This window comes from Asterias rubens, chromosome 4 (genome assembly GCF_902459465.1).
Source record: "Asterias rubens chromosome 4, eAstRub1.3, whole genome shotgun sequence".
Lineage (NCBI taxonomy): Eukaryota > Metazoa > Echinodermata > Asteroidea > Forcipulatida > Asteriidae > Asterias > Asterias rubens.
In genome coordinates, this window is record NC_047065.1 from 8,835,504 (window position 1) to 8,861,635 (window position 26,132).

Consider the following 26,132-nt stretch of genomic DNA (forward strand, 5'->3'; position numbering starts at 1 on the left):
GAAAGAGCATTATGCAGCCCACAGGCCACATCACACACAAAATGAATGTAATCTTGTACTCCATTTTTACCTAGTCCAGTCAGGATACACTTCAAATGAGACCCTTCAACATTATCCATTAAGTTTTTGACAAAAAAAAGCGTGAACAAAATACAAAAACCAAGAGTAAAACCCGTTGTAAACACTAACCCCGCCATTTTGGCCACCAGTCCGCTGCAGACTAGCCTTTATGTGTCAAGGTGCACGCGGCACCCCCAGATGTCAAGCACAACCCCAAATATCACGCACGAAAAAAGACCAGTGCGAGCGGCGAAGCCGCGAAGCGCCATTTAGCAACTCGTTTATCTTATCAGTTATTCATATATATATATGCACCTTCTGTGTGTTGCCCTCAGCATGTGAGTTTTAGTGCACCGTTATGTGTGTGGGTCATGGGGCGTGCACGCGGCGTGTCATCAGTGGTAATTGTGTCTACTTATTGGCCACTACTGCATTACATTTCTCCCACCAAAATCTGTGGCAAAAAGTAAAGAAAAACATAAGGCCCCAAAACGAGTTGCAAATGGCGCTTCACGGCTTAGCCGCTCAAGCTGGTCTTTTTTCGTGCGTGACTGCTGGGGGTGCCGTCGCCATGATTAAAGGCTAGCTGCGGACTGACTGCATGGCTTTTTCTCCTCGTACAAACAATTCACATGAACTATTGGTCATGTTGGTTTGTACAAAAATCCACTGAAAAATATTGTATACACTTATCAGTACATTGAACATGTATTTCCATCTTTCAGGTTGAAATGTACATAATACTGACTACATATTTTGAACATCAAGGGAAGTTATACCAATGGGAAGTATACCATTGGAAGGATTGATAACACACTGAGAAGCTACCTTACTGTAAACCCATTACATCAGGTGACTTTGGTCAAAAGTCTAAAATTGAAGAAAACCTCACATAATGGTTGTTAGCCAGCGTTGGTGACAAAATTTATTTAAAACAAAATAAAATTTAACATAAATGCAAAGTCTTTATGGACAAAACTGCATTAAATAAATGGAAATCCTAAATACCTGTGGAATTTGAAATGATCCTGTTTTCAGTCCCTATGTCAAAGTGACTCTTATTATATATAGCTTGTTGGTGGTCAATACATAGACTCTTTCATCAGCACATGCTATACCCAGTATATCATCAATTGACTCCAGACTTATTAATTGCTGCTTTGCAATCTGACCAACAACACGGCCACTCTTCCTATTTCTGAGTGGTGTAGAGATTGGTGTTGGCTGTCGATAAACATAGACATGTCTGGTGCTATCACATATTACTGCATAGGAACAATTAGCAGGACAGCTAGAGTATTTACGATCCATCTTAGAAGCTTGTACATAACCAAGGGCATTATATGTTGCAGTATGATACCATGGGGATGTATGTTCCTTAGTACTCAAATCTGGTTGCCATAGTAATCCATCTACATCATGACGTAAGCAGATACACGGTGGTTTGTCGGGATGAGTCTGTGCATTGAACAGAAACTGATGACTGCTTAAACTCACCTAGAATAAAGCAATCAAATATCCAATAAGCATAATGAGTCCTTGCAAAGTTTTTAAAATGAATATTATATTGTGATATAGTTTAGAGGCTTTTTATTTAAACAAAGTGGCGTGCAGAAAATGTAACCTTCATTAAGGGAACTGTACTCTACAAATTACTTTTTACTGAAACGTTTCGGTATAAAATTGTAGTACATAATGCTATCCTAACTGTACATCAATGTGTTTTCTATTGCAAACATTAACCTTACCCTGTTAGTGACTTGGTGAGTATTTCCATCTAGTCTAACCAATGTTGAATATTCCTCTGGTAAAGCATCACATTCTTCTAAGTCATGAGGTCCGATACCTGACTGTGTACTTCCAGGAACTGGATCAGGATTCTAAATAGAAGCAAAATAATGTACATGTAAGAGAGTACATTACAACTCATGTTTGTACAGTACATGTATGTCATGACAGACAATTATGATACATTAAATACATGCAAACCCTACACTTAAACCTTATGTGAGCGCCTATGTGTACGTATTGTATGCACCATGGGCATTGGTTTAGAGGAGTTTCAAAAGCTGGAGCTAGATTATTTATCAAAACATATTTATTGAGGAATATTTCACACTTGAACCTGATAAAAACTGTGTTCAGACACAGGATGTAAATGGGGTGACATTGGTAGCTATATGCAGATGGAACAACATTTCCAGCATTGAATCTATCAATGCAAGATATCAAGACACCGCTCTAAAATTGATACAAAACTGATTGTTATACCTTGGTAACAAATTGTGAATTTCGATTGGTCAAGAACCAATCACTTGATGTGATATAAAAAACGCATCCCTAGCCATGGTAGATGCGTTTTTGTTGACCGGAGTACATTATACTTAGATCGTTCCCACCATTGTTCGATTTCCAGTGCTTTGTACGATACAGCCACAGGTTCCAGAGAACAGTGAATAACTTTCTTTCTTGAACAATGTTTGTCTGCTTATAAGACTATGCATACTCCGTCGTAATAATGTTTGAAGATGACAACAGAACTTTAAAAATAGGAATAATAATGTTCCCAAGGTAATGGGTACTCATTGGAATGTGTGCGAGTATACAGTACAATGGAGTAAAATGCTATGACATGGATTTTAGCTAGGTGGCATATTTCATGAACATATTGGATTTCAAAAATCACATGACTCTCAGCAAGGAGTACCACTACATAGTTTGATTTACTATACCTCATACATATTCATGACCAAGAGTCGAGTTCTCACTGGTCCATTCAACATTACGTGACAGTTGCTATCTTTACTATCTACCAAGCGCGCACGTGAGTTTCACACACATACTCAATACGCATGACAAATAGAATAGTGCCCGGGCAGCCAGGCATTAGTCTACTTGTGATTAATTTTACGATCTTGGAACTGTTCCCTTGGTGTTGCACACAGGCGCGATCATCGCTCTAGCGACATCCAACATGAACAAACTTATGGTGTCATTTCCCCTTGCTCCAAATAAATATTGTTCCAGTATAGTAAAACATGGTTTCTTTCAGGTGAACAATCGATATGAGCTCCCCTCAGTATGGGAAGTTGACAAACTACATTGATGTTGCTGATGGGATTTTTGGTTTACAGAGCAAGAAAACAGACTGATCCTAAATCTTACCAATTGTTGTGAAGTTAAGTGTGCAAGTCTTTCATGAATAATCCTAGCTTGGTCTGCATCTACCACATACTGGCCATCTGGATTGCCTTCAACCACTTCAGGCCACATAACTCCCTCTTCACTCTTTGCTAGAGTCACTTCCAATCTACGATTAACAGGTAACATAATTGCGTTCACAAAACTGCGATTGAGCCAATTTTACTACAGGATTGCAAGTCAACAATTAGAGAATCTAAAAAGTAGCAAAAATACTGGTTCATTGTTTATAGTTGTATTTAGCATGCACACAATTTGAATGTAGCTTGTGTTGGCAGACATGTACATGTATCTGAACTTTTTTGTGTGTGTGATTGTCACTGTGGTAAGAGGCATTATTTTGAGAACGCAAATTGAGAAAATAAAATCTTGGGCCCAAAACCTACTACATGTATTGAGTTATCCGTAGTTTCCTTAAACTTGTAAAAACAGATCGAATTACCTGCCATTTTCAAGTGTCCAAGTACTACACTGTACATCCACCTGCCTATAGAAGGAGCCCAGCAGTAGATCTCTACTGCTATTGATAGCAAGGTGTATAGTCTCAGCCGTGAGTAGAAACTGAACATCAGTTTTTGGTGTTGAAGGAAGCAGGATGAATGTAACAATCACATCCTCGGAAGTTTGAGTCCAAGTAAATACTGAAAAAGGGGTTCAAAGAGTGTTACTACACTGTATTCAACTATTCAACTAATCTCAATAATATATGCAAAAATAAAACTTTCAAAGAGTGTGGGAGCTCTACTAATAATAATTATGATAACACTCGTTTTTATTTATTTTATTTAACAAAACTAAGTCTAGACAACTGCTCGTCAGATTTTAATGTTGAAGGGCAATTTAAAAAGGTAGAACACTCGTTTTCATTAATAGTTTGCTAATCTATCTTTGTATCACTCATGATTTTCTATTCACTTACAATATTCTTATGGTAAAAACATTATTTATCGAGGGCTTTTAATCCAAATATTGAAGAAATATACACAATGCTCCCTCAAGTCATTGTGACAGCCCAAAGACCTTGCATCACAAGAAAACCTTAAATTGTACAATTGAATGGAACTATACATTTACCCGGAACTGTCATAAAACATGATACTAATAAGTCAGACAAAAGAAAGATTACATCTCAACTCCTTAAGAGTATGCAGAAATGTCAATAAATCACTATAGTCGCACATCACTCTAACAACCTCTATTCTTGTAGATTACAAATTATATTGGTTGATAGGTGATATGAATGTACATGTACACACAGACCTGCTAACCGTCCCCATTTTCCCAGGACAGTCCCTGTTTTTTGAGTTTTGAAGACCCTATAAATCGGGACGATCTCGATTTCCCAACTTTCCCAATTTTAATGTTAAAAACTTACCAAATTACTGTAGAACAACTGAGAACAAGTCAAGTGGTGTCTCAGAGTCAAAAAATGGTTCCTTGTTGCAATAAATGAGGGATATGCTGGGAAAATCTTAATGTTTTAAAGTTCGTAAAATGGTTTGACAAGTCTTGATTTGCGCTATATTTAAAGGCAGTGGACACTATTGGTAATTACTCAAAATAATTGTTAGCATAAAACCTTTCTTGGTGACAAGTAATAGGGAGAGGTTGATGGTATAAAACATTATGAGAAACGGCACCCTCTGAAGTGCCATTGAAGTTTCCGAGAAAGAAGTAATTTTCCACGAATTTGATTTAGAACTTGAGGTCGCGAAATCAACAATCTAAACGCACACACCTTCGTGTGACAAGGGTGTTTTTTCTTTCATTCATATCTCGCAAGTTCGATGACCGATTGAGCTCAAATTTTCACAGGTTTGTTATTTTATGCATATGTTGAGACACACCAACTATGAAGGCTAGTCTTTGACAATTACCAATAGTGTCCACTGCCTATAATGTGGCTGCGATCGCGCGTGAAAATTAACGCATTCACCAGTCCTTTTATTTGCCGTCAAATTACCGTCTTCTCGCTTGTGCTGTCAACTCAACCACTACGCAGATGGCATGTATGGACTAGTCTTGACCCAAGACGTCAGCGATCAATAAACATTAAGTGCAGTACATAATACACATGCAGTAAGGATCATTGACGCCTTGGGCCAAGATTATTCCAAACGCAGGAAAGGGCAATCTGTTGTCGATGTTGTATATAAAAAAGCCCGGTTGAAAATGCTGGATGGCAGCTGACTGCTTTGTATCTTAGAGATAATTTTTTAATGAGAAAAAAACAAAACAAAATTATTCTAAATGTAATCTAAAACTTATTAAAAATTCTCTTTAAGCTAATACTTTATAGTTTTATGCCTCTTTTGTGAATTTTAAATGTATATTGGAGGAGTTGACGGCGAGTTGACGGACCAAGCGAGTTGACGGCGAGTTGGCGGTGAGTAGTTGGACCCTGTTTCCCAATGTTAGTTGCTGACCGATCATAAACCACAAACACTTTATTGGAAAAGGAGTTTTTTATACAACTAATCCTCAAATTACGAAACCATAAAAAGGGTTGTTGACGAAAAAAAAGTATTACCAAGGGCAGAAATTAGCGAGTAAGATCGTAAAACAATGAGAAGGAAAAAAATAATACGTTTTGAAAATCATTATCATTAATGTTACAAGTAGGATAGTAAAAAAAAGTTGCAGGCGACCCAAAGTTTTACCCCCAAAATAGTAAAGTATGCAGTTTCCGATGTTCACCTCCTGCGCTAAAAAAGGTCTGTCCAGATTTGTCTCTAGTTCTGGGAAATGAATGTTGGCAGGTCTGTACACGTGACAAAAACATCAATTCTTGGCCTTGCAGGATAGCATTGATAACCTACATGGATGTGCAGTATCTGGTTTTGCTGATAAATCTTCTGCTTTTGTTTCTTCTGTTGTAGTATGGTCAGAATCATTAATGACTTCATATTCTGATTCACTTGCAATTAACAAGGCTTGACCTCTTTGTTCAATAGCAGCATAGAATGGTGCAAGTTGGCTCCTCAGTCTCCTTTTACGACTTACTCCAAATGATGTGCTCTCTGAAAAAAATAGGGAGAAAAATATGCAATCAAGGCAGCAACATCATCGACTTCAACAGTTTCCCCAGTTTAAAGCCATTATACACTTTCGGTACAGAAAAAAAAAGTTCACAGATTTACAAATAATTTACAGGGTTTACAGAAGGTAATGGTGAAAGACTTCTTTTGAAATATTGTTCCATGAAATGCTTTACTTTTTGAGAAAACATTAAAACAACACAAATTCTCGTTAGCGAGAATTACGGATTTATTTTAAACACATGTCATGACACGGCGAAACGCGCGGAAACAAGAATGGGTTTTCCCCATTATTTTCTCCCGACTCCGATGACCGATTGAACCTAAATTTTCACAGGTTTGTTATTTTCTATATAAGTTGTGATACACGAAGTGTAGGACTTTGACAATACTGTTTACCGAAAGTGTATAATGGCTTTAATGAGAAAAATATAACAAGATTTTAGTTTTGGTTGTATGAACAGCCTATCTTCAATTTGACAACCATTCATTGAGGAACAGAGTGCTGGAATGGTGCCAACAATGAGTGCTCAGCCGTTTTGTACACAGTATGACCTAGATATTGTTGAGTTGCCTTTAACAGCCAAATGCATTGGTTTATAACACTTAGTTTCGTATGGAGTGAAAAACACAGATAATTCATACCATTGGGTTTTGTGATGGTAACCCAATCTAGGAAGGCAGTAAAATGACTAGGCGTAGTCGATTGAGATTCTTCTGCTGATTCTTCTTCAATACATAAGAGTAGACAATCAACCGATATACAAAGCGCTGATGATGACTGAACCATGGAGTGTAGTATAACAAATGGCTTATAGAAACCACATACTTCCTCTCTGAAAAGGGTCTGTAAAATGACAAAGCTTTGATCAATATTAATATTGGCCCAGTTTGTTTACTACATACATGTAAAAACAATAGTCTTCATAAAGCTAAACAATAACAATTTATCTCAGTTAAATAGTTACAGGGTCATTTACATACTAGTACATGTATGTATTTTAAATTAAAAAAACAAATTAATGACCAACTCTTAAAAAAACTTATTGCACAGTTACTACTTATAGTTGCAAAAGGACTGAAATTTTAATATTGGAGGAGTAAATAACTGTTCTTACAATGTACATTTAATAGAATTCATGTTTGTCTAAGGGCATCAAGAGGTTTCACTTTTTTAGTCTTTTCTTTAAAATAAAGTGAATTATAACACCTCTTGCTTGTTCTGTATTCTGGTTGGCTGAAACATGGTCACGTGGGGTGAAGTATCATATCTTGTGATCGCGCGCACGTGTTTTGTGGGAATCGGGCACTAGTCTTTTAAAATAGTACATGGTTACAGCGCCCTCTCTTGACGTGAACCGTGAACTGCAACTAAAAAACTTCCGTTTTTGTCAAAGTTTCTTTTCTTATTTCACATTTAAGACCGAGAAGTGTTATAAAACACATATTGACTGGCTTAATTCGGTGACTAGTGTACATTGTGCGTCTATTCCCACTCGGGCCTGTGAATAACCAGAAAAAGGACCTATTTCCCTCGGCCTTTGGCCAAATAGGTCCCTCTTCTGGTCACCCAAAGTCCCTTGGGGGAATAGACGTACACTAGTTACCTCATTGCCATTCAATATGTGTAATAAGTAAAGAGAACTAACCTGCCATGGTTGAACTTCTGCACAATCTCTATTCCCAGTTGCCAATAAGTAAAGAGAACAAACCTGCCATGGTTGAACTGCTGCACAATCTCTATTCCCAGTTGCCAATAAGTAAAGAGAACTAACCTGCCATGGTTGAACTGCTGCACAATCTCTATTCCCAGTTGCCAATAAGTAAAGAGAACTAACCTGCCATATTTGAACTGCTGCACAATCTCTATTCCCAGTTGCCAATAAGTAAAGAGAACAAACCTGCCATATTTGAACTGCTGCACAATCTCTATTCCCAGTTGCCAATAAGTAAAGAGAACTAACCTGCCATGGTTGAACTGCTGCACAATCTCTATTCCCAGTTGCCAATAAGTAAAGAGAACTAACCTGCCATATTTGAACTGCTGCACAATCTCTATTCCCAGTTGCCAATAAGTAAAGAGAACAAACCTGCCATATTTGAACTGCTGCACAATCTCTATTCCCAGTTGCCAATAAGTAAAGAGAACTAACCTGCCATGGTTGAACTGCTGCACAATCTCTATTCCCAGTTGCCAATAAGTAAAGAGAACTAACCTGCCATATTTGAACTGCTGCACAATCTCTATTCCCAGTTGCCAATAAGTAAAGAGAACAAACCTGCCATATTTGAACTGCTGCACAATCTTTATTCCCAGTTGCCAATAAGTAAAGAGCACTAACCTGCCATGGTTGAACTGCTGCACAATCTCTATTCCCAGTTGCCAATAAGTAAAGAGAACTAACCTGCCATGGTTGAACTGCTGCACAATCTCTATTCCCAGTTGCCAACAAGTAAAGAGAACTAACCTGCCATGGTTGAACTGCTGCACAATCTCTATTCCCAGTTGCCAATAAGTAAAGAGAGCCTGTCCCATCTGATAAAACACACAGGTCTGGTGAAGGGAAGTTTAGAGTCACATTGTGCCTTGGTTTATTACACCTTTCACTTCTGTCGGTCGCCTCAAACACCTCATTACCAGGTTCCAGTTGTGACTCCTTAGTAAGATCAAGACAAATATGTGTATTCATGAATGACGAACACTTAAATGTACACTGTCTACATGTAGTGTCTACTGAAAGACACTGGAGACTTTTGGTAATTGTCATAGACCAGTCTTCTCACTTGGTGTAGCTCAACATATGTTCAAATTAACAAACCTGTGAAAACTTGAACTCAATTGTTCGTCGAAGTTACGAGATAATAATGGAAGAAAAAATACCCTTGTCAAATCAAGTTGCATGCTTTCAGATGAAATGAAAATCAAATTCTGAGGTCTCAAAATCAAATTCAAACATTTTGAGAGAAATAACTTGTTTCCCCAAAACGACAGTCTTTCTCACAATGTTTTATACTATCAACATCTCACCATTGCTTGTTACCAAGTAAGGTTTTATGCTAACAATTATTTGAGCACTTACCAAAATACCCATTGCCTTTAAGTAACATAAAACTTTTAACCAAGGTAACCCTAACTAAATTTGATTGAATGTAACAGTTCTAAGAAAAAATTAATAAATATCATTGACATGTACATTGTGTTAGTAAAATTATTCACATAATCTGTTCACATAAATTGTTCACAAATCTTTCATACTGATGTGATTGTTAAAATGACCATATAACAGAAGGAAATGGTCGGTGAATCACAAACACAACAGATAGCATACTTTGATTTAGATGTTTGATTTTTATTTTGAACACTTGAATCCACCACGGATTGATAACACAATCCACCATATAAGCATGGATTGATGTACAATCCACCATATCAGCTTGAATTAATGCACAATCCACCAATGCACAATCCACCATGTAAACATTAATTGATGCACAATACACAATATAAGCATGGATTGGTGCACAATACACCATATAAGCATGAATTGATGCATAATCCACCATATAAGGATGAATTGATGCACAATCCACCATAAGCATGGATTGAAGTATAATCCACTATATAAGCTTGAATTGATGCACAATCAACCATATAAGCTTGAATTGATGCACAATACATGTACACATTAAGCATGGATTGATGCACAATCCACCATTCTGTATAAGCATGGATTGATGCATATAATCCACCATATAAGCATTCGATGCACAATCCACCATAACGTAAGCATGGATTGATGCACAATCCACAATATAAGCTTGAATTGATGCACAATCAACCATATAAGCTTGAATTGATGCACAATACACATTAAGCATGGATTGATGCACAATCCACCATACTGTATAAGCATGGATTGATGCATATAATCCACCATATAAGCATTCGATGCACAATCCACCATAACGTAAGCATGGATTGATGCACAATCCACAATATAAGCTTGAATTGACGCACAATCCACCATATAAGCATGAATTGATGCACAATCCACCATAATGTAAGCATGGATTGATGCACAATACACAATATAAGCATGAATTAATGCACAATCCACCATAAAGCATGGATTGATGCTCAATCCACCATATAAGCATGTATTGATGCACAATCCACCATAAGCATGGACGGATTGATGCACAATCCACCATAAAAGCATCGATTGATGCAAAATTTGACTTACCAATATGATTCTGTGTTGAATAACCTTCCATTGTTGGTTGACATAGTATACGCAGTTATTATGCCATTGGTCTAGAATTAAATGGTTATGTATACCAAATGCTTTCACATGCTGCAATGTGTACTGGTCACCACGCAGTTTCACTTCATCAATACCTGTCAAACGTATGTGGAAAACAGAAAGGATTGGTTGGTTTCCAAGCTTGAACACTGTCTACGAGACATTTGCACATGGAAGAAAGAAAACCAGCTTGTGCTCAATGATGACAAGATGGAGGTATTCCATGTAGCATCACGCTTCAAGCCTTCCCAAGAACTTGCTCCGATCTTCTCGGGTAGCTGTCACGTCAAACCATCCGCCACACCGTGTGACCTAGAGGACATCTTCTTGTTTTATTAGAGCGAGATTGTAGAGGAAAACCCTAAGTGCACGTCCTAGGGTGTCTTAACCTAGACAGACAAGGAATACATGATTGTGGGTCTCAAAGGTATTTGGCAGCAGGTACAGTGTACTCAAACCTGGGGCCAAGGGCGTCGATGGGGGACATGTCCCCCCCCCCCACTTTTCAGACTGGGGGGGGGGGCAGCATATCAGATATCCCCCCCACTTTTTGATTGAAAATATGCAACAAAGTATAAAATATACATAATTTTCTTGATATTATTACAATGTTTGTTCAAATAAAAGAATTGCGGGCAAACGGTGAAATGTCTTCTTCAATTTCATCTTTATTCTGATCAGTGTCTGATGGTTCACGCTCAGAATGGTATTTGGGGGCCTATTTCCGTTTCTTTAGTACAGACAATAGACGATAAGTTTCGGTACACGATGCATCCAAAAGTTTGTGTGTGCTTGCGCGTGCAAAATGTTTTAACTTTTTATTTTACAATCATACAAGGCACAAAATTCAGTAAAATCCATAGGAGCAGTTTGGGCTCAGTTGTCAAAGAAGCAAAATGGATATCAACCAACCGTCCAATTCACAAAACTCTTGGGACGAATTAAGTTCCGTGTGCTAGTGCTACTCCGCAAAGTCTTACTCGGCTTGCCCATTGTTCAGATGAGGCTTTTGGGGAGGGAAACCCATGCATATATCAGATCATGTCCGAATTTTATAAAAGCCATCCAATTGGAGCAAGCGGAGGCCCATGTCACTCCAAAACAAGCCCCTCCATTTTTTGGACAAATTATGGTTAGTTGCTCCTAAATCAAACGATTGGTAAGACAATGAGATAGGGGGAGCCCTCCTTTATCATTATCCCAAAGTTGGACCCGAGCGGAGATGGATCCGGCGGGGGCAATCAATACAATGGTGGATCTGGCTGGTGAGTATGGATTTAACTTAGCAGGGGGGTATCTCTTTCGCCCATACTTCCGATAGGCAGTTTTTGGCAAATAAGGCATTTACAAGGTATTGACAGAGGTATTCAAGTTGATGATGGGACAATTAATTAAACCAAATAAACAACTAATGGTGAATTGCACAATGAGTCTTTGTCGTCTGGATTCAAGCGTTTGCCAGCGAGTTCAGAGTTTTGAGTCTGTCCTCGTACGACATTGCACCTCGTTGCCTAAGGAACATCCTCGTAGCTCTCCTTTGGACACGTTCAAGTTTTGCTGAAAGTGTTGTAGTATAGGGGCACATGCATGCAGGCAGCCCATACTCAAGAATAGGTAATACAAGGGATCTGTAAAGGGAATGCCAGATGAAACCTAGAGTCCCATTTGCCTTGGAAACAACACTGTTGACATGGTCAGACCAAGTGAGGTTATGATTGATCACGACTCCAAGGTATTTGTAGGTGGCAGTTATTTTGAGGGAGGATCCATGAATAGAGTACTCTGGAAGGGCTAGTGTTTTTGTAGATCTGGTCATATGCATAATCATAGACTTATTGGTGTTTATTTTCATCCCATTGGCCACACTCCACAAGTCGATGGCATCATAAGGTCAGCTTGCAAGGAAAGTTCATCTGCAGGGGATTGGATAGGTCTATAGATGAGGGTGTCATCAGCAAAGAGCAAACACTTGGAATTGAGGGAATGGGAGATGTCACTAATGAATAAGTTAAACAGGAGGGGACCGAGGACACTTCCCTGAGACATGAACCGGAGACATGAACGATAAAGCTCCCTGGTACATAAACCGCTAGAACCGTCCAGTCAAAAATGCTTTCAGCCAATACCAAGTTTGACCACGGATGTTAAAGTTCTCTGCCAGTTTATTAAGGATTGTGTGATGAGGCATAACATCAAATGTCTTGCTAAAGTCCAGGAAGGCAATGTCTACGCGAAGTGGACGGGGTTTGTCCATGATTGTAGCCCAGTCAGCATTTGTGAGCGGGGTGACGCAGGATTTATGTGCTGTAAATCCATGTTGTTCATCATTACCAAGACAGTTTGAGGAAATATGTTCATTGATATTGTTAGCAAATGCTCTTTCAAGGATTTTGCAGACAATGGAGGTTAAAGCAATTGGACGATAGTTTTTGATGTCGGTTTGGTTGGCAGATTTAAACACAGGGGTGATATTCGATAATTTCCAGTCCAAGGGTAGGGAGCCGTGTAAGAGCGACAAATTCATCACACATAATAGCGGTGGGGCGATGGAGGAGGCAGTTGAACGCAAAACTGTTGGTGAAATCCCATCAGGCCCAGGTGCCTTGAGAGGGTTGAGATTTTGCAGCGACTTTGTCAGCCATCCGAGTTCAATTTGAATTGGCGGTAGTTCAGGAATCGGTTAGGTACAGGATGGAGGCATTGATGGGCAAGATCCTGGAGGAGAATGAACTGAAGTAAAAAATTTGTTGAATGCCTGAGCAATGCCACTAGGCTTGTGAAGAAGTTGGTCAGCATGCTGAAAGGTTGGTGGAAATTTAGATTTCGCTGGTCTCTGACAAAACACCAAAAGCTGCGCTTGTTTTTTTTTTTTGCAAAAAGACCGTTGACATACTTCCAGTAGGCTGATTTTGTTGAATATTTCACTTAACTGCGTATTTGTTTGTAATGGAGCCATGCCAAATTGAAGCCAGAGTGTTTGGTTTTTGTGAACAGTTTGTGTTTAAGGTGAATCAGCTTTTTTAGTTCATGGGTTATCCATGGAGAGGCTTTATTAAGACAGCGCTGTTTAGTTGGTATGCTGTCACGAATGGCAGCATGCAGGATATCCAAAAAGCCTTCCCACGATGCATTGGGATCAGCATCATCCATGAAGGCCGACCATGGTGCAAGGTGTAGAAGAGTTTCCAAATGAGTCATGTCAGCTTTCCTGTATTGAAGATATGATCGGATGACTGCTGGTGGTGGAGGGGCTTTGTGTGCACTGAATGTAAAGTGTACAGCATGGTGGTCACTGCTGACGGGATTTGCAAAGGACTCTACTTGGGCAAACTTTTCTGGCCGATTTGTAAATATGAGGTCAATTGTGGACCCTTATGAAAATGAGTTGTTTGAAGGTCGCGTTACATCGTTAACTATCTGTGTGAGTTCTAGAGAGTTAGCGATTTCTTGAAGATGCGCAGTAGATGCAGAATCATTCTGCCAATTTATATTGAAATCTTCAAGTAGAATAACACCTTCGTAGTTATGAAGATGAGGTTGAACTGAATCACATGCATTCTGCAGCTTGTCAAAAAATGCGATGTCTGAGTTAGGAGGTCTGTAGAGAAGACCAACAAGCCATTTGGAATTCTTAAAAGTCAAGGACACCCAAGTAAGTTCAATGTCCATAGGGTCAAACTGATCAAGGTGGACTGATTGTAATTGATCATTGACTGTTATCATAATGCCACCGCCTCGACTATATCGATCACGCCGAATACTTGTGTAACCGGATATGCAAGAATGAATTGTGTCAGGTTAACTGGGTGACATCCATGTCTCAGTGACAAACACAATGTCCATGGGGTTGAGTGCCAAGAAAGATTTAAATCTTGTTGTTTACTGCTTAAACTGCGGGCGTTAAACAGCAATCCAGAAATTGTCTTAGGAGAAACAGCTTTGTGTTCATGTTGGTTGGAATATGCAGTGTCAGAAGATTCAAGTTGGTAAGTGGTGGGATTTTCAAAGACACTAAGGAATGAAGCATCACTACAAGAAGCAAATGGTAAAGATGCAGCTAAAGTACATCCAGGGCAAATCCAGTCAATGGTGCTTGTAATGAGTAAAGTGTACTGAGTAACAGTCATGTCAGGAATACATTTCTGATTCCAGTATAAATTGCAGTCCTCACAAAGAAGAGATACTTTGATTACACTTAACTGGACGACTGCATTTACCACAGGGATCTTTAACAGGTCACCTGGATTAACTTCTTTATCTCCACAGACATTAAGATTGACGGTAAATGTAGCTGTGGAGTTAGGATAGTAGTTGACTTGAGCTTTGCCAAACTTATTGGTTTATTGGTTTAATGTTCAGCCATATTTGATGTACACCAACAGAGAGCTTGGTGTAGTGCACAGGGAGTTGAGATGAACAATGGCTGGCAGGATTTTGACAATGGCTGGCAGAATGCTGACAATGGCTGGCAGGATACTGGCAGTGGCTCAGGCTGGCAGGATATTGGCAATGGCTGGAAGGACAATGGGGTCGGTCGGGGGTGCACTAAATGATGCTACTGGCTTGCAAGACTACTTGAAGTTGAAGGATTTTTGTTGGAAAAACACTCCAGATGTTACTTTTCTCAGCAGGCAATCTTTGAGAAAAGTATCCAGTATGATCAGTTATCACTAATCTATCACTAATATTTAAATAATTCTGCGTCTCCCGCCAATTGCTGTGTACAGTATCTGATCTGCCAACATTTTTGGGCCGCACCTTAATTAGAAAATCAATCTAGAATACATGTTTTATAAAATGAAAGCTTTAAGATACTTGATTTAAAGATACAAATAATTGTTCCATAATAATGTTGAATGCACAGGGTTAATATAGAAGGAAAATATTAAAAAGTAATTACTTGTAATGGAGAGGAATAAAACGACATGTTTACTGGTTGAGTCCTCTACTGTGAGTGTATCGAACACAACAGTGAGGGTGTACCGATTTGATGGCAAATTAGCATAACAACTGGTATAAGTTACAATTGCAGTCAGTGGATGGGTGTAAGGAATGGAACTATTAAGGAACAACACAATAGGGGGGGTGCTCTGATCTGTCACACAGATAAATGAGAGTAAAAATTAAAACAAAGCCAGCAACAAAGTGTTCACTGGATTTTTAGAAGAGGGATGGGAGATGGGATGGGCCAAAGCTAAGCAGTTATGTGGGGCAAATATCGGGGTTTGCGGGGTACACGGAGCGAGAGATCGTTTCTACCCAGTCCGTAACTAATGTAGAAGCCTAAGCCCTAAGAGAATACAGTGATGCAAATAGTTTACTATCTGCCAAGTCGATATTTTCTAAAATACATAATATTGTAGGATTTGAAGAGAAGGTGAAATTTGCTAATACTAACATCTTTATTTGAAAGAATCTTAAATGAACCAGTATTTATTGTATTTCTGTTGGAAACTGGAAGGAAAATATTTCATCTTAGTTATCCAGCCGTCTTGCAAAGTTTAGTATATACATATATGCAATTGATAGCCTATTACTTGTAATAATAATAATAATAATAATAATAATAACTAGACATTAGGTGTTTGTGAACAAACACAAAGCTGTTCCGTGTTCTTTTGCTTGGATTATGTGCTAAAATGACCAAGGAGTCTATAACTGAAAACAAGTTTGAACATGTTGAATAGTGTCTTGAGTTATGGTGCCACTTCCGGTTGACCCGGAAGTAGAGGTCGACATGGGGTAATGGTTACCTAAAAATAATGCTAATCTCCAATGCCAAAGGAGTCTCTAACTGAAAAAAGTTTTAAAATCGATATTGTCCCACTTTGGGTTGACCCGGAAGTAGAGGTCAAGTTGAGGTCACGTTTTTTTGCAATTTATCTCCAATCCCCAAGGAGTCTATAACTACCAGCAGTCTAAAAATCGGCCGTGTACTTCTTGAGATATGGTCCCACTTCCGGTTGACCCGGAAATAGAGGTCAACTTGAGGTCACGGTTTTTCAAAGTTTATTTTTAACGCCTTAGGGGTCTAAAACTTAAAAAAAGGTTGAAAATCGGTTGTACAGTACTTGAGATATGGTCCCACTTCCGGTTGACCCGGAAGTAGAGGTCAACTTGGGTCACAGTTTTTCAAAATAATTCTAATCTCCAATCCCCAAGGAGTCTATAACTACTTCTTGAGATATGGTGCTACAAAGATTTCCCAATTAAATATGCAAATATGGGTCACGTGGTTAATTAATTACGAATTTTAACACTTTTTTGGTCGATGGTTTGATGTTTGATCTAGTACAAGTTGATTTCACAGAACTCTTAACCACCAAACTCTGCGCTTATGATCACCATTTTTGGCTTACTGTGTTTTTAAACATCATCATGTCATGCATGCACACAGGTTATGGCTAACAATTGAGAAAAAGAAAAGGCAACACTATCGATATAAAGATAAGAATCAAACTTAAATATTACACAAAGAAATATATGTTTAGTTTTGGGGATAAAAAAATAAAAATTCGGACGGAGATTCGAACTCGCAATTCTCAGATGTGTAGTCGCGACTGATGACCACTAGGCTAGAAGGGCACGATGCAAAAACGGTGGGTTTTTACATGTGTGTATCAACAGAGGGGATTATAATCCGTCGAAATAATTCTTGTTTCATGATTTTGCGACCATTGTCACTAAATATGAACTGCTAATGCCTATAACTATTAAGTAGGGTTGAATTGTAGTATTAGATGCCTTTAGGGTTTTTTGACGACGTCGATGTCGTCAAAAACCCCTATCTAATTACGCACGTTCGTTTTAACGAAAACCCATGCACAGAGTAATTGGTCCAGAACGCGGTTAGAAAAACAAGGACAAATTTTACGCACGTTCTAACAAAAATCCTAAACCTCCGTACGTTGTGCGTGTACAGAGTAATGTGTCCAGAACGCAGGTAGGAAACAAAATAGTATAGACTCCTCTCAAGAAGTAAACAACTCATAGAGGTACATACTGTGTTGTATTACCAAAGAGAATATTTCACAATAACATGAAAGTGACTGCATCAAGTTTACAAATTAAAAATTCAAATAAGACCACGTGGTTATTTAATTAAGAATTTTAAAACTTTTTTGTTAGAGTAAAGCTTATGTTCTAAGCTTCAATTTGATATATGATTTAACTATTTTATCCTCATACTTTAGGAGACGGGGCCTGAACAAAAACGCTGTACAAACGCTATGGGGTTTTAGGCGGAAACAAAGAATAATAATAATGAAAATAATAAAAATCTCGACGAAAACAACACCTGTTCCGACGGTAGGTCGGAACAGCTAATAGTAAGTACTTCAGGAGACGTTCTTATCAGGTGGAGATATTCAGCCACCACATCTATAACTACATGTTCTTCGTCATCTCAATTAAACAAGTAACTTTGTGTTTTGATTGAGTGTTACTTACCAGATATGACATTAACTGAATAAGTTGGCAATGTGTCCAGTGATAACTTATAACCATCAAAATGTGGATCTAATAGTTGCCGATCAGCTTGCAATGATTCTGTGCACATATTCCCTGCCATTACTGTTTCTTTAAGAGGGTATTGAGTCAAAATCACAACAGATCCTGAAATATAAAAAACATGGTGATTTATTAAATGACAATAATTATTCCCGTCATTCCTACATGTAGGACGTAGGTGTGAACAGTCAAGGCTTTAACTTAAGTTGCGTAATTGACCTGATAGTTTCTAGTTTAGGAAAATTCAATCTGAAAACCAGAATCCAGAAACAATCATTTAACTTTGAGAGTGCCTTTTGGATTGGAAAATGTACTATGTATGACTTTTTTTATTTCTGAAATAGGTAAGGGGGAATGAAGATTTTTTGTTTAGAAGGGGGAGCAGGAGAAATTTTAACAAGCCACAAAGTACACGTTCGGTGATGAATGGACTAGAATAAATTGGCTATTGCTGTAACGGTTTGAATACACTGATCTGTTGGTGTTAAGACTGCTGGTTGTATATATAAACGTTCGGTGATGAATGGACTAGAATAAATTGGCTATTGCTGTAACGGTTTGAATACACTGATCTGTTGGTGTTAAGACTGCTGGTTGACGTTCGATGATGAATGGACTAGAATAAATTGGCTATTGCTGTAACGGTTTGAATACACTGATCTGTTGGTGTTAAGACTGCTGGTCATGTGATCTATCTAGTGACTGGCAGAGAAGGAAACTCAATCTAGCAGATCATAAGTTTGTTTTGAACATTCGAGGTTGGATGTTGTTTCTTTGACTCATTTGATTGTTGGTATAATAATAATGCACTGGTGATTTATACAAAAAAATCATCATGTTATAAACGTTTGAGCAACCTACGACTGGAAACTTTATTCTCAGCACTAATGAAAGCATGGACCGTGAGTAAACAGCAGAGCTTCTGTCACCGGTGGGTCTCGCACAGTCTAGCGGTAAATGGGAATCAAAGTTGGGGGACGAAAACATATGAGGGTCGATATCTAAAACTAGGAGGTTCGTTCCGCTATCACCACCACGATAGCGGAATCGAACCTCATATAGTTCTAGGATAGGAGTAACCCTAACCTAATTCGAAACAGAAGATTAAATCTTGATCTTGATAATGATTGATCAGCTCCTTACTAGGAACAACACTCAATGAGGTCAGGTCGGGAGGGAGGAACTCCTAGTCGATTTTATGCGTACCTATGAGTGAACGTCGAAACATAATGGGGCTAGTGATGCTGGTTGTTAAACACCCTGGAAACTATTGGTAATTGTCAAAGACCAGTCTTCTCACTTGGTGTATCTCAACATATGCATAAAATAACAAACCTGTGAAAATTGGTCGTTGAAGTTGCGAGATAATAATGAAAGAAAAAAACACCCTTGTCACACGAAGTTGTGTGCGTTTAGACGATTGATTTCGAGACCTCAAATTCTAAAACCCGAGGTGTCAAAATCAAATTTGTGGAAAATTACTTCTTTCTCGAAAACTATGTCATGCTAATAATTATTTTGAGTAAATACCAATTGTGTCCACTGCCTTTAAGTAGGGAAGTAAATTCCAGTCTTTTGCAGTATTGGGAAAGTATGACTTACAAGTATGAAAGGCGTTAGTTCCAGAGGAAGGGATTCTAAGGGTGAGTGGGTTGTGATTTTTAGTGATGACAGCTGTGGGGTCTCTTAGCTTGAAGTTTAGATGTTCTTCCAGACCAAGTTGTAGGCCTACATGATGATTTTGTGCATTGTAAAAAGTCTCTGGCTGGTTTAAGGCGTCTGTGTTGAAGTATCGAAGGGTCATATGTTATCGACCCTCATATGTTTTTGTCCCCAAACTTTGATTCCCGCTTTACCCGAGACTGTGCAAGCTCCATCGGTGAAAGCTCTGCTGTTTACTCACGGCCATGCTTTCGTTAGTGCTGAGAATAAAGTTTGCAGTCGTAGGTTATTGTATTTTCATCAGGCTTAATCGTGCCATGGAGGTAGCCTGAGAATAAAGTTTCCTGTTGTAGGTTATGCTCAAACATTTGATTAACTTTTGGTCTATCCCCACTACTTGAGACGGTCATTACTATACATGTAGTTGGGACTGGGGGGCCCAACTAGAGTAATGACTGTCCCCAGGCACCAATGACTGTCCCAACTATAGTTGAGACCATCCCTACTAGATAAAATATAAAATAAACTTGGTCTATCCCCACTACAGTTGATGACTGTCCCAAGCCACCATTTACTGTCCCAACTATAGTTGAGACCATCCCTACTAGATAAAATATAAAATAAACTTGGTCTATCCCTACTACAGTTGATGACTGTCCCAAGCCACCATTTACTGTCCCAACTATAGTTGAGACCATCCCTACAGCAGATAAAATGGTTCCCCCACTGAGAACATTCCTCTTTTTGTTGACAGTTTTCTCAAGCCGTTAATGCCGCAGATTCCATCATATATTCATGACACTCCAGATTTCCTCCGCAAAATCACAGGTATTCAGAAGCAGGTCCCAAACACAGCCATCATTGGTACTTTTGATGTAACCTCTCTATACACCAACATTCCCCAAGATGAAGGGATTGCTGCCTGCTCTTCAGCTCTGGCTAAGAGTGGTCACACATCACCGCCCATTTTTGACATTGTATCCCTCATGCAACATGTTCTAACAAAAATCAACTTTTCTTTCATGGGTAAGAATTTCCTACAGGTACAGGGTACTGCAATGGGCACACGTATGGCACCATCAATGGCGTGCCTTTTCATGAGCCATCTTGAACAGCGCATGTTGGCATCAGCCCCTTGCCGTCCCTGGGTCTTGTGGCGCTATATCGATGACATCTTTTTCATCTGGACAAGCGATGAAGCAAGCCTCAAAGCTTTCATTAATCACATAAATTCCTTCCACAGGACCATCAAATTCACGAGCGAATACTCAACCAAGGATACACACTTTCTGGATGTCAAGGTTCTCAAGACGGATGAAGGCTTAATCACAGATCTCTTCGTTAAACCCACAGATAAACACCAATACCTACATTCCACTAGCTGTCACCCCCGACACTGCAAAACCAGCATAGCCTACAGTCAGGCCCTCAGACTCCGTCGAATCTGTTCTAATGATTCTGATTTTATCCACCACTCACAGGAACTTAAGAAACACCTTGTTTCCAGGAGTCATAGCTCTGTAGCAGTCCATCGAGCTATCCAGAAAGTCAAGGCTCGTTCTAGTGAGTCAGTACTTTCCAAAGGACCCAAGAAACAACAGAGTCCTACGGGGAAAGTTCCTTTTGTTGTCACTTTCCACCCCTCACTTCCTCCCATTCGTAAAATAACCAGTACTAACCATCATATTCTTCACACATCAGATCAACGTGCTGTACAGGAAGAACCCATAGTTGCCTACAGACGCCCACCAAGTCTCAGGGATCTCATTGTCCGTGCAGAAGTCCCTCCCATTAATGATGATGTTAATCCCCCTCTACGACAGGGAACTTTTAGATGTTCCAACATCTCCAAATGCATCGTCTGTAGACAACACATCAGGGACTCCTTCACCAGTAACACAGGCGGTACCACCCATAAGACAAGGGGTCATGTCACCTGCACCACCACTAATCTCATTTATCTCATATCTTGCAGAGTCTGTGGTGTTCAATATATAGGTGAAACAAGAACTACACTCAAGAGGCGTTTCTACGGCCACAGATCTACACATGTACAGTCAAGACCCAAAAGCTAGATACACCTGTAGGTCATCACTTCAATCTTCCTAATCACTCCATTTCTGACATGATTTTACAGGGCATAGAGGCACTAGGCAACCACAGAGAGACTGTTCGTTTGAGTAGGGAGAAACTTTGGATTAGACGCCTCCTGACCATTCAACCCCATGGTCTGAACATCCAAGAAGGAAACGACTAATAAACCTTTTGTTTTGCCGTCTTCTTTTTCCCCATAGCCTTTCAGCCTGAGCCTCATTCACTAATTAATTACTTTTTTTACCCCACCTCCCCACCCTTGATGTTGTCCTTTGTGTTTCTATCCTCTTGCTTGTGGTCAAGCCAGTCCCTTCCCTTCACCCGCCCCTTTTTGTCCCCAGCTATTCATTGTTTACCCCCTGCTTTTTTCTGTACGCTTTCTAACCCCATTCATGTATTTCCACTTCACTGCTTATGTTTCACTTAGTTACCTGTTCATGTTTGTTGTGTTGTCATTTAGCCTTCGAGAAAGACTCTGCTAGGGTCGAAAACGCCAGGCCATTAACTATTTTTTGCATTTATACTCTCGGTCCATTTGGTTGGTAAGTTGTTTGCAACAGCTAATTCTATTTTCTCAGATAAAATATCAAAAAATAAATTTGGTCTATCCCCACTACAGTTGGGACAGTCATTACTACAGTTGGGGCTGGGGGTCCCAACTAGAGTAACGACAGTCCCATCTATGAGGAGACCATCCCTACCACTCAGCTAAAATACTATCATTCCAGGCCTACATGTATTCCCCACTACACTGAGTTGGGACAGTCAAATCATTGGTACAGTTGGGACACGGCAGTCAATTCTGCGTGGTTGATGCAGAGAAATAACCGCAGTCTCAAACTTGAAATCAAGTCTATACAGTCCCGACGGTACAGTAATCCACGCACGGTATCCTGATCCTGTTGAGCTCTATGTGAAATCCCAACAACAGTTGGGACGCCCCAACTTTAACATTCAAATTGGGACCAGTCCCAACTATGTAGATAATGGAAGATAAATTCATAATAACACGCGCGCTCGTGGAATACAAAAAAATATAGCGTTTCTGCGTCCCATATCCAACTCGGCCTTCAGCCTTCGGCCTCGTTGGATATCCAATAAGGGCTCTAGAAGCAAGGCTGGCAAATATAGACCCGTTAGTCTCACCTGCATTCCCTGTAAGATTTTGGAAACTATAACACGTGAAAGAATGTTAGAGCACGGAAAGAATCAAAATATTTTCGAAGATTGTCAGCATGGTTTTATGCAAGGCAAGTCATGCCTTACCAATCTCCTTGAGACTTTTGAAGACATCACAAACAGTCTGGACGAAGGTGATGCTTTTTTGGATGTAAAATGATTATTTACCGGTATCTACGATGTCTATTTGGCCAGTAATAGTTGAAATGCCAGTTGCAGCCAATAAAGGAAAGTCTCAATTTGAGATCATCCTTTATTGGCTGTTTAACGATTGGAACAGTCTCCCACACAAAGTAGTAGTTAATCCGTAGTGGGTATATATAGAATATAGGGCCACTCCACTTAATCCACGCTACGTGAATGCAATCAGGGTTTAGGGTAGTGTTAGGGTGAATGTCGGTCACTTCGTACACAAGTCACTTCGTACCCAAGTCACTTCTTACCCAAGTCACTTCGTACCCAAGCCACTTCGTACCCAAGTCACGTCATACGTGAATGAATTGGTTACGGTTGTTGAGACCATGGAGTTGAAACGAAGGAAACGATTGAAACGAACCTTCGGGTTTTTGTTCAAACCAAAAGTGGGGATCGTTTTTGTTATTAGCACTGTTAATCAGTAAATAAAACATTCACTTTTTAGGAGAGTTAGAAAAAGAAAAAAAACGTAGTAATTTACGGAGGAAAAGCTCGTGTAAAATTAGCCCACCTTGTTGAGCTGTAATGGCTCCGCTTTTAACATCGGTCTCATCACTGTCACCATTAGCGTTTAAGACATGTATCGAAGGTGGGCTGTAATGGTGACAGTGATGAGACCGATGTTAAAAGCGGAGCCATTAACAGCTCAACAAGTAGTCTAGGTTCCTAGACCATTGGTGTTGCGTGGTCACACACAACCAATGTTCCGATTATGCACGGAAAAAACTGTACACGCTTGTAATGAACGAACGCTAGCGGGCGCTCTGTTTCTCTGATTTCCGGATCTCATGTCCTGTGCTCACCAAGGTCTAGGACATTTGCAACGACGGGTCTTAACTTTTTTATTGTTTTTCGGCAAATCTCCCCCGACTTTCCGGTGGAGCCAATCAGAGGCTGCGTTTCGATTGGCTCATGAATAATTCATCAGTGTTGTGCATGCAGTGTACAATGCATGCAGTAATTGCGTTGCATGACTTTTGCTATACTCTGCATGTGTGTGTGGGTATATGTTTTTATCGGAGTATAATAATGTCCAGATCAGTAGGATTTAAAACTTTGCTATTCAAACTCCCAGTTATTTGAGGCGAGTAGTCGGGTCATATAAATTCCACTAGTTGCCCAGTTTAATCATTACCTCAAAAATAACTCTTCATTCACAGAATTAAAAAATAATACTTTGTTTGGCAAAATTATGCTTTGAGGGAATTTTGTTTTAGCATTATTTTTATTTCAACCTTTTATAAAAAATTCTAATAATATTTTTAAGCTACTCACACAATAACACTGTCAATATAATCATGGAGGTAGATGCGATATTCCTACGTTTGACATCATCAAAATTACCTGAAAACTCATAAAAAAAAAAAATTAGGGGGCCATGAATCAAAATGGAGCATATTGGAACGTTGCGATCATAACAACGGAGTCGACACCCGCAAGCTGGGAGTTCATAGCGCCCGGGATTTAACAACTCCAACCCCCACGAGACACGGCATGGGCGCGCGGTACGTGATATTCCACAAGGTTTATTTCACGTTCCGATTGCTCCACGCCGTGGGGCCATACAAGCGTCCGTTACACGGACTCTCTGAATGCTAATCTTACGTTCGATTTTTGACCATTATTTACAATTTCAAATCGTCACGTATCCATAATCTGAATAGGAAGTCTATACTTAAAATTTCACTGTTTTCCTTTTAATAGGCCTATAATGACCACGGAATTACTCTTTGAGCAAAGATTATTAAAAATAGAGCGCCGATCATATTGACCTTTGACTCGGTCTAGTTTGAATAGTCATCTTCAATTCGTCACGTGATATGAATATTGCATACATTAAAAGTAATTTACATAGTCTGGCCACGCCTTCAATTTGCAAATGTCCTAGACCTTGGTGAGCACAGGACATGAGATCCGGAAATCAGAGAAACAGAGCGCCCGCTAGCGTTCGTTCATTACAAGCGTGTACATTTTTGCCGTGCATAATCGGAACGTTGGTTGTGTGTGACCACGCAACACCAATGGTCTAGGAACCTAGACTACTCAACAAGGTGGGCTAGTGTAAAATATGCCCTCAATGCGTGCCATTCTCCGTCGGACAAGTAAAAAACGGAGCCCATGGATCCATGAGAAAATCGCGTCAAAGTGAAGAACATTAATCCACCAATAATAATAATAACTGGACACTTTATTTTTGCAGGAACATTTATTCTGATCTTCCTGCAAGTTGTTTTTAATTATCGTGAAATATAATCAGTGTCGATGTCCACATGAAAGAAAATAATGAAGGCTGGCCACTTCTGCCACGGTCAGACAATTGGGTACGAAGTGACTTGGGTACGAAGTGACCGGCATCGGTTAGGGTTAGGCCTAGGGTTAGACTTTTAGGGAGCCGTGTGTGGCTCTGTATTTAGTATTCTATAGTTATGCCGTTGTCAACATTCAAGAAAGAGCTCGATGCCTATTGGAAGCGAAATTCACAAAGGCATAAGCCTAAACAATGCCCTTTCAATTGCCACCGCCGTGCCTTCTCTTCTCTCCCATCAATCGTAAGTAACTGTAAAGTACGTGTAACTGTAACTTAGTAAGTTAAAGTAAGAATGAAAAAGTGGTGGCGCCATAAACGGAAACTTTTCCAAATTAGGTCTCATTTATTGTGATTTACTCAGTTTTAATTTTGTGGTTTCAACTTCGAATAAGACTATGTCTTTACAAACCAATATTGCAACATACCTTATTTCTGCTGGGGTTAATGCAACACTGACTGAATGCTAGTGTAGTGTCGATATGTTAAAACAGCAAAGCACGCATGACATTGCATGACGGACAAGAAGTCACGCACGCAAGTTGTAGTTAAACAACCAATGTGTGTGTGTACGACGTCGTGTGT

At 39.5% G+C, this 26,132-nt stretch overlaps 1 protein-coding gene across 1 annotated transcript; it reads right to left on the reverse strand.

Moving 5' to 3' along the window:
- Nucleotides 1-63: 63 nt before the first annotated feature.
- LOC117289603 (nudC domain-containing protein 1-like) lies at nucleotides 64-26,121 on the reverse strand. The gene is made up of 10 exons (XM_033770802.1): nucleotides 25,976-26,121; nucleotides 18,053-18,217; nucleotides 10,544-10,698; nucleotides 8,768-8,956; nucleotides 6,945-7,146; nucleotides 6,081-6,281; nucleotides 3,704-3,902; nucleotides 3,226-3,370; nucleotides 1,809-1,940; nucleotides 64-1,557 (listed from the first exon to the last, which is right to left on the reverse strand). The coding sequence occupies exons 2-10, from the start codon at nucleotides 18,171-18,173 to the stop codon at nucleotides 1,102-1,104; spliced, it is 1,800 nt and encodes a 599-aa protein (XP_033626693.1). The 5' UTR covers nucleotides 18,174-18,217; nucleotides 25,976-26,121; the 3' UTR covers nucleotides 64-1,101.
- Between the last annotated feature and the right edge of the window lie 11 nt (nucleotides 26,122-26,132).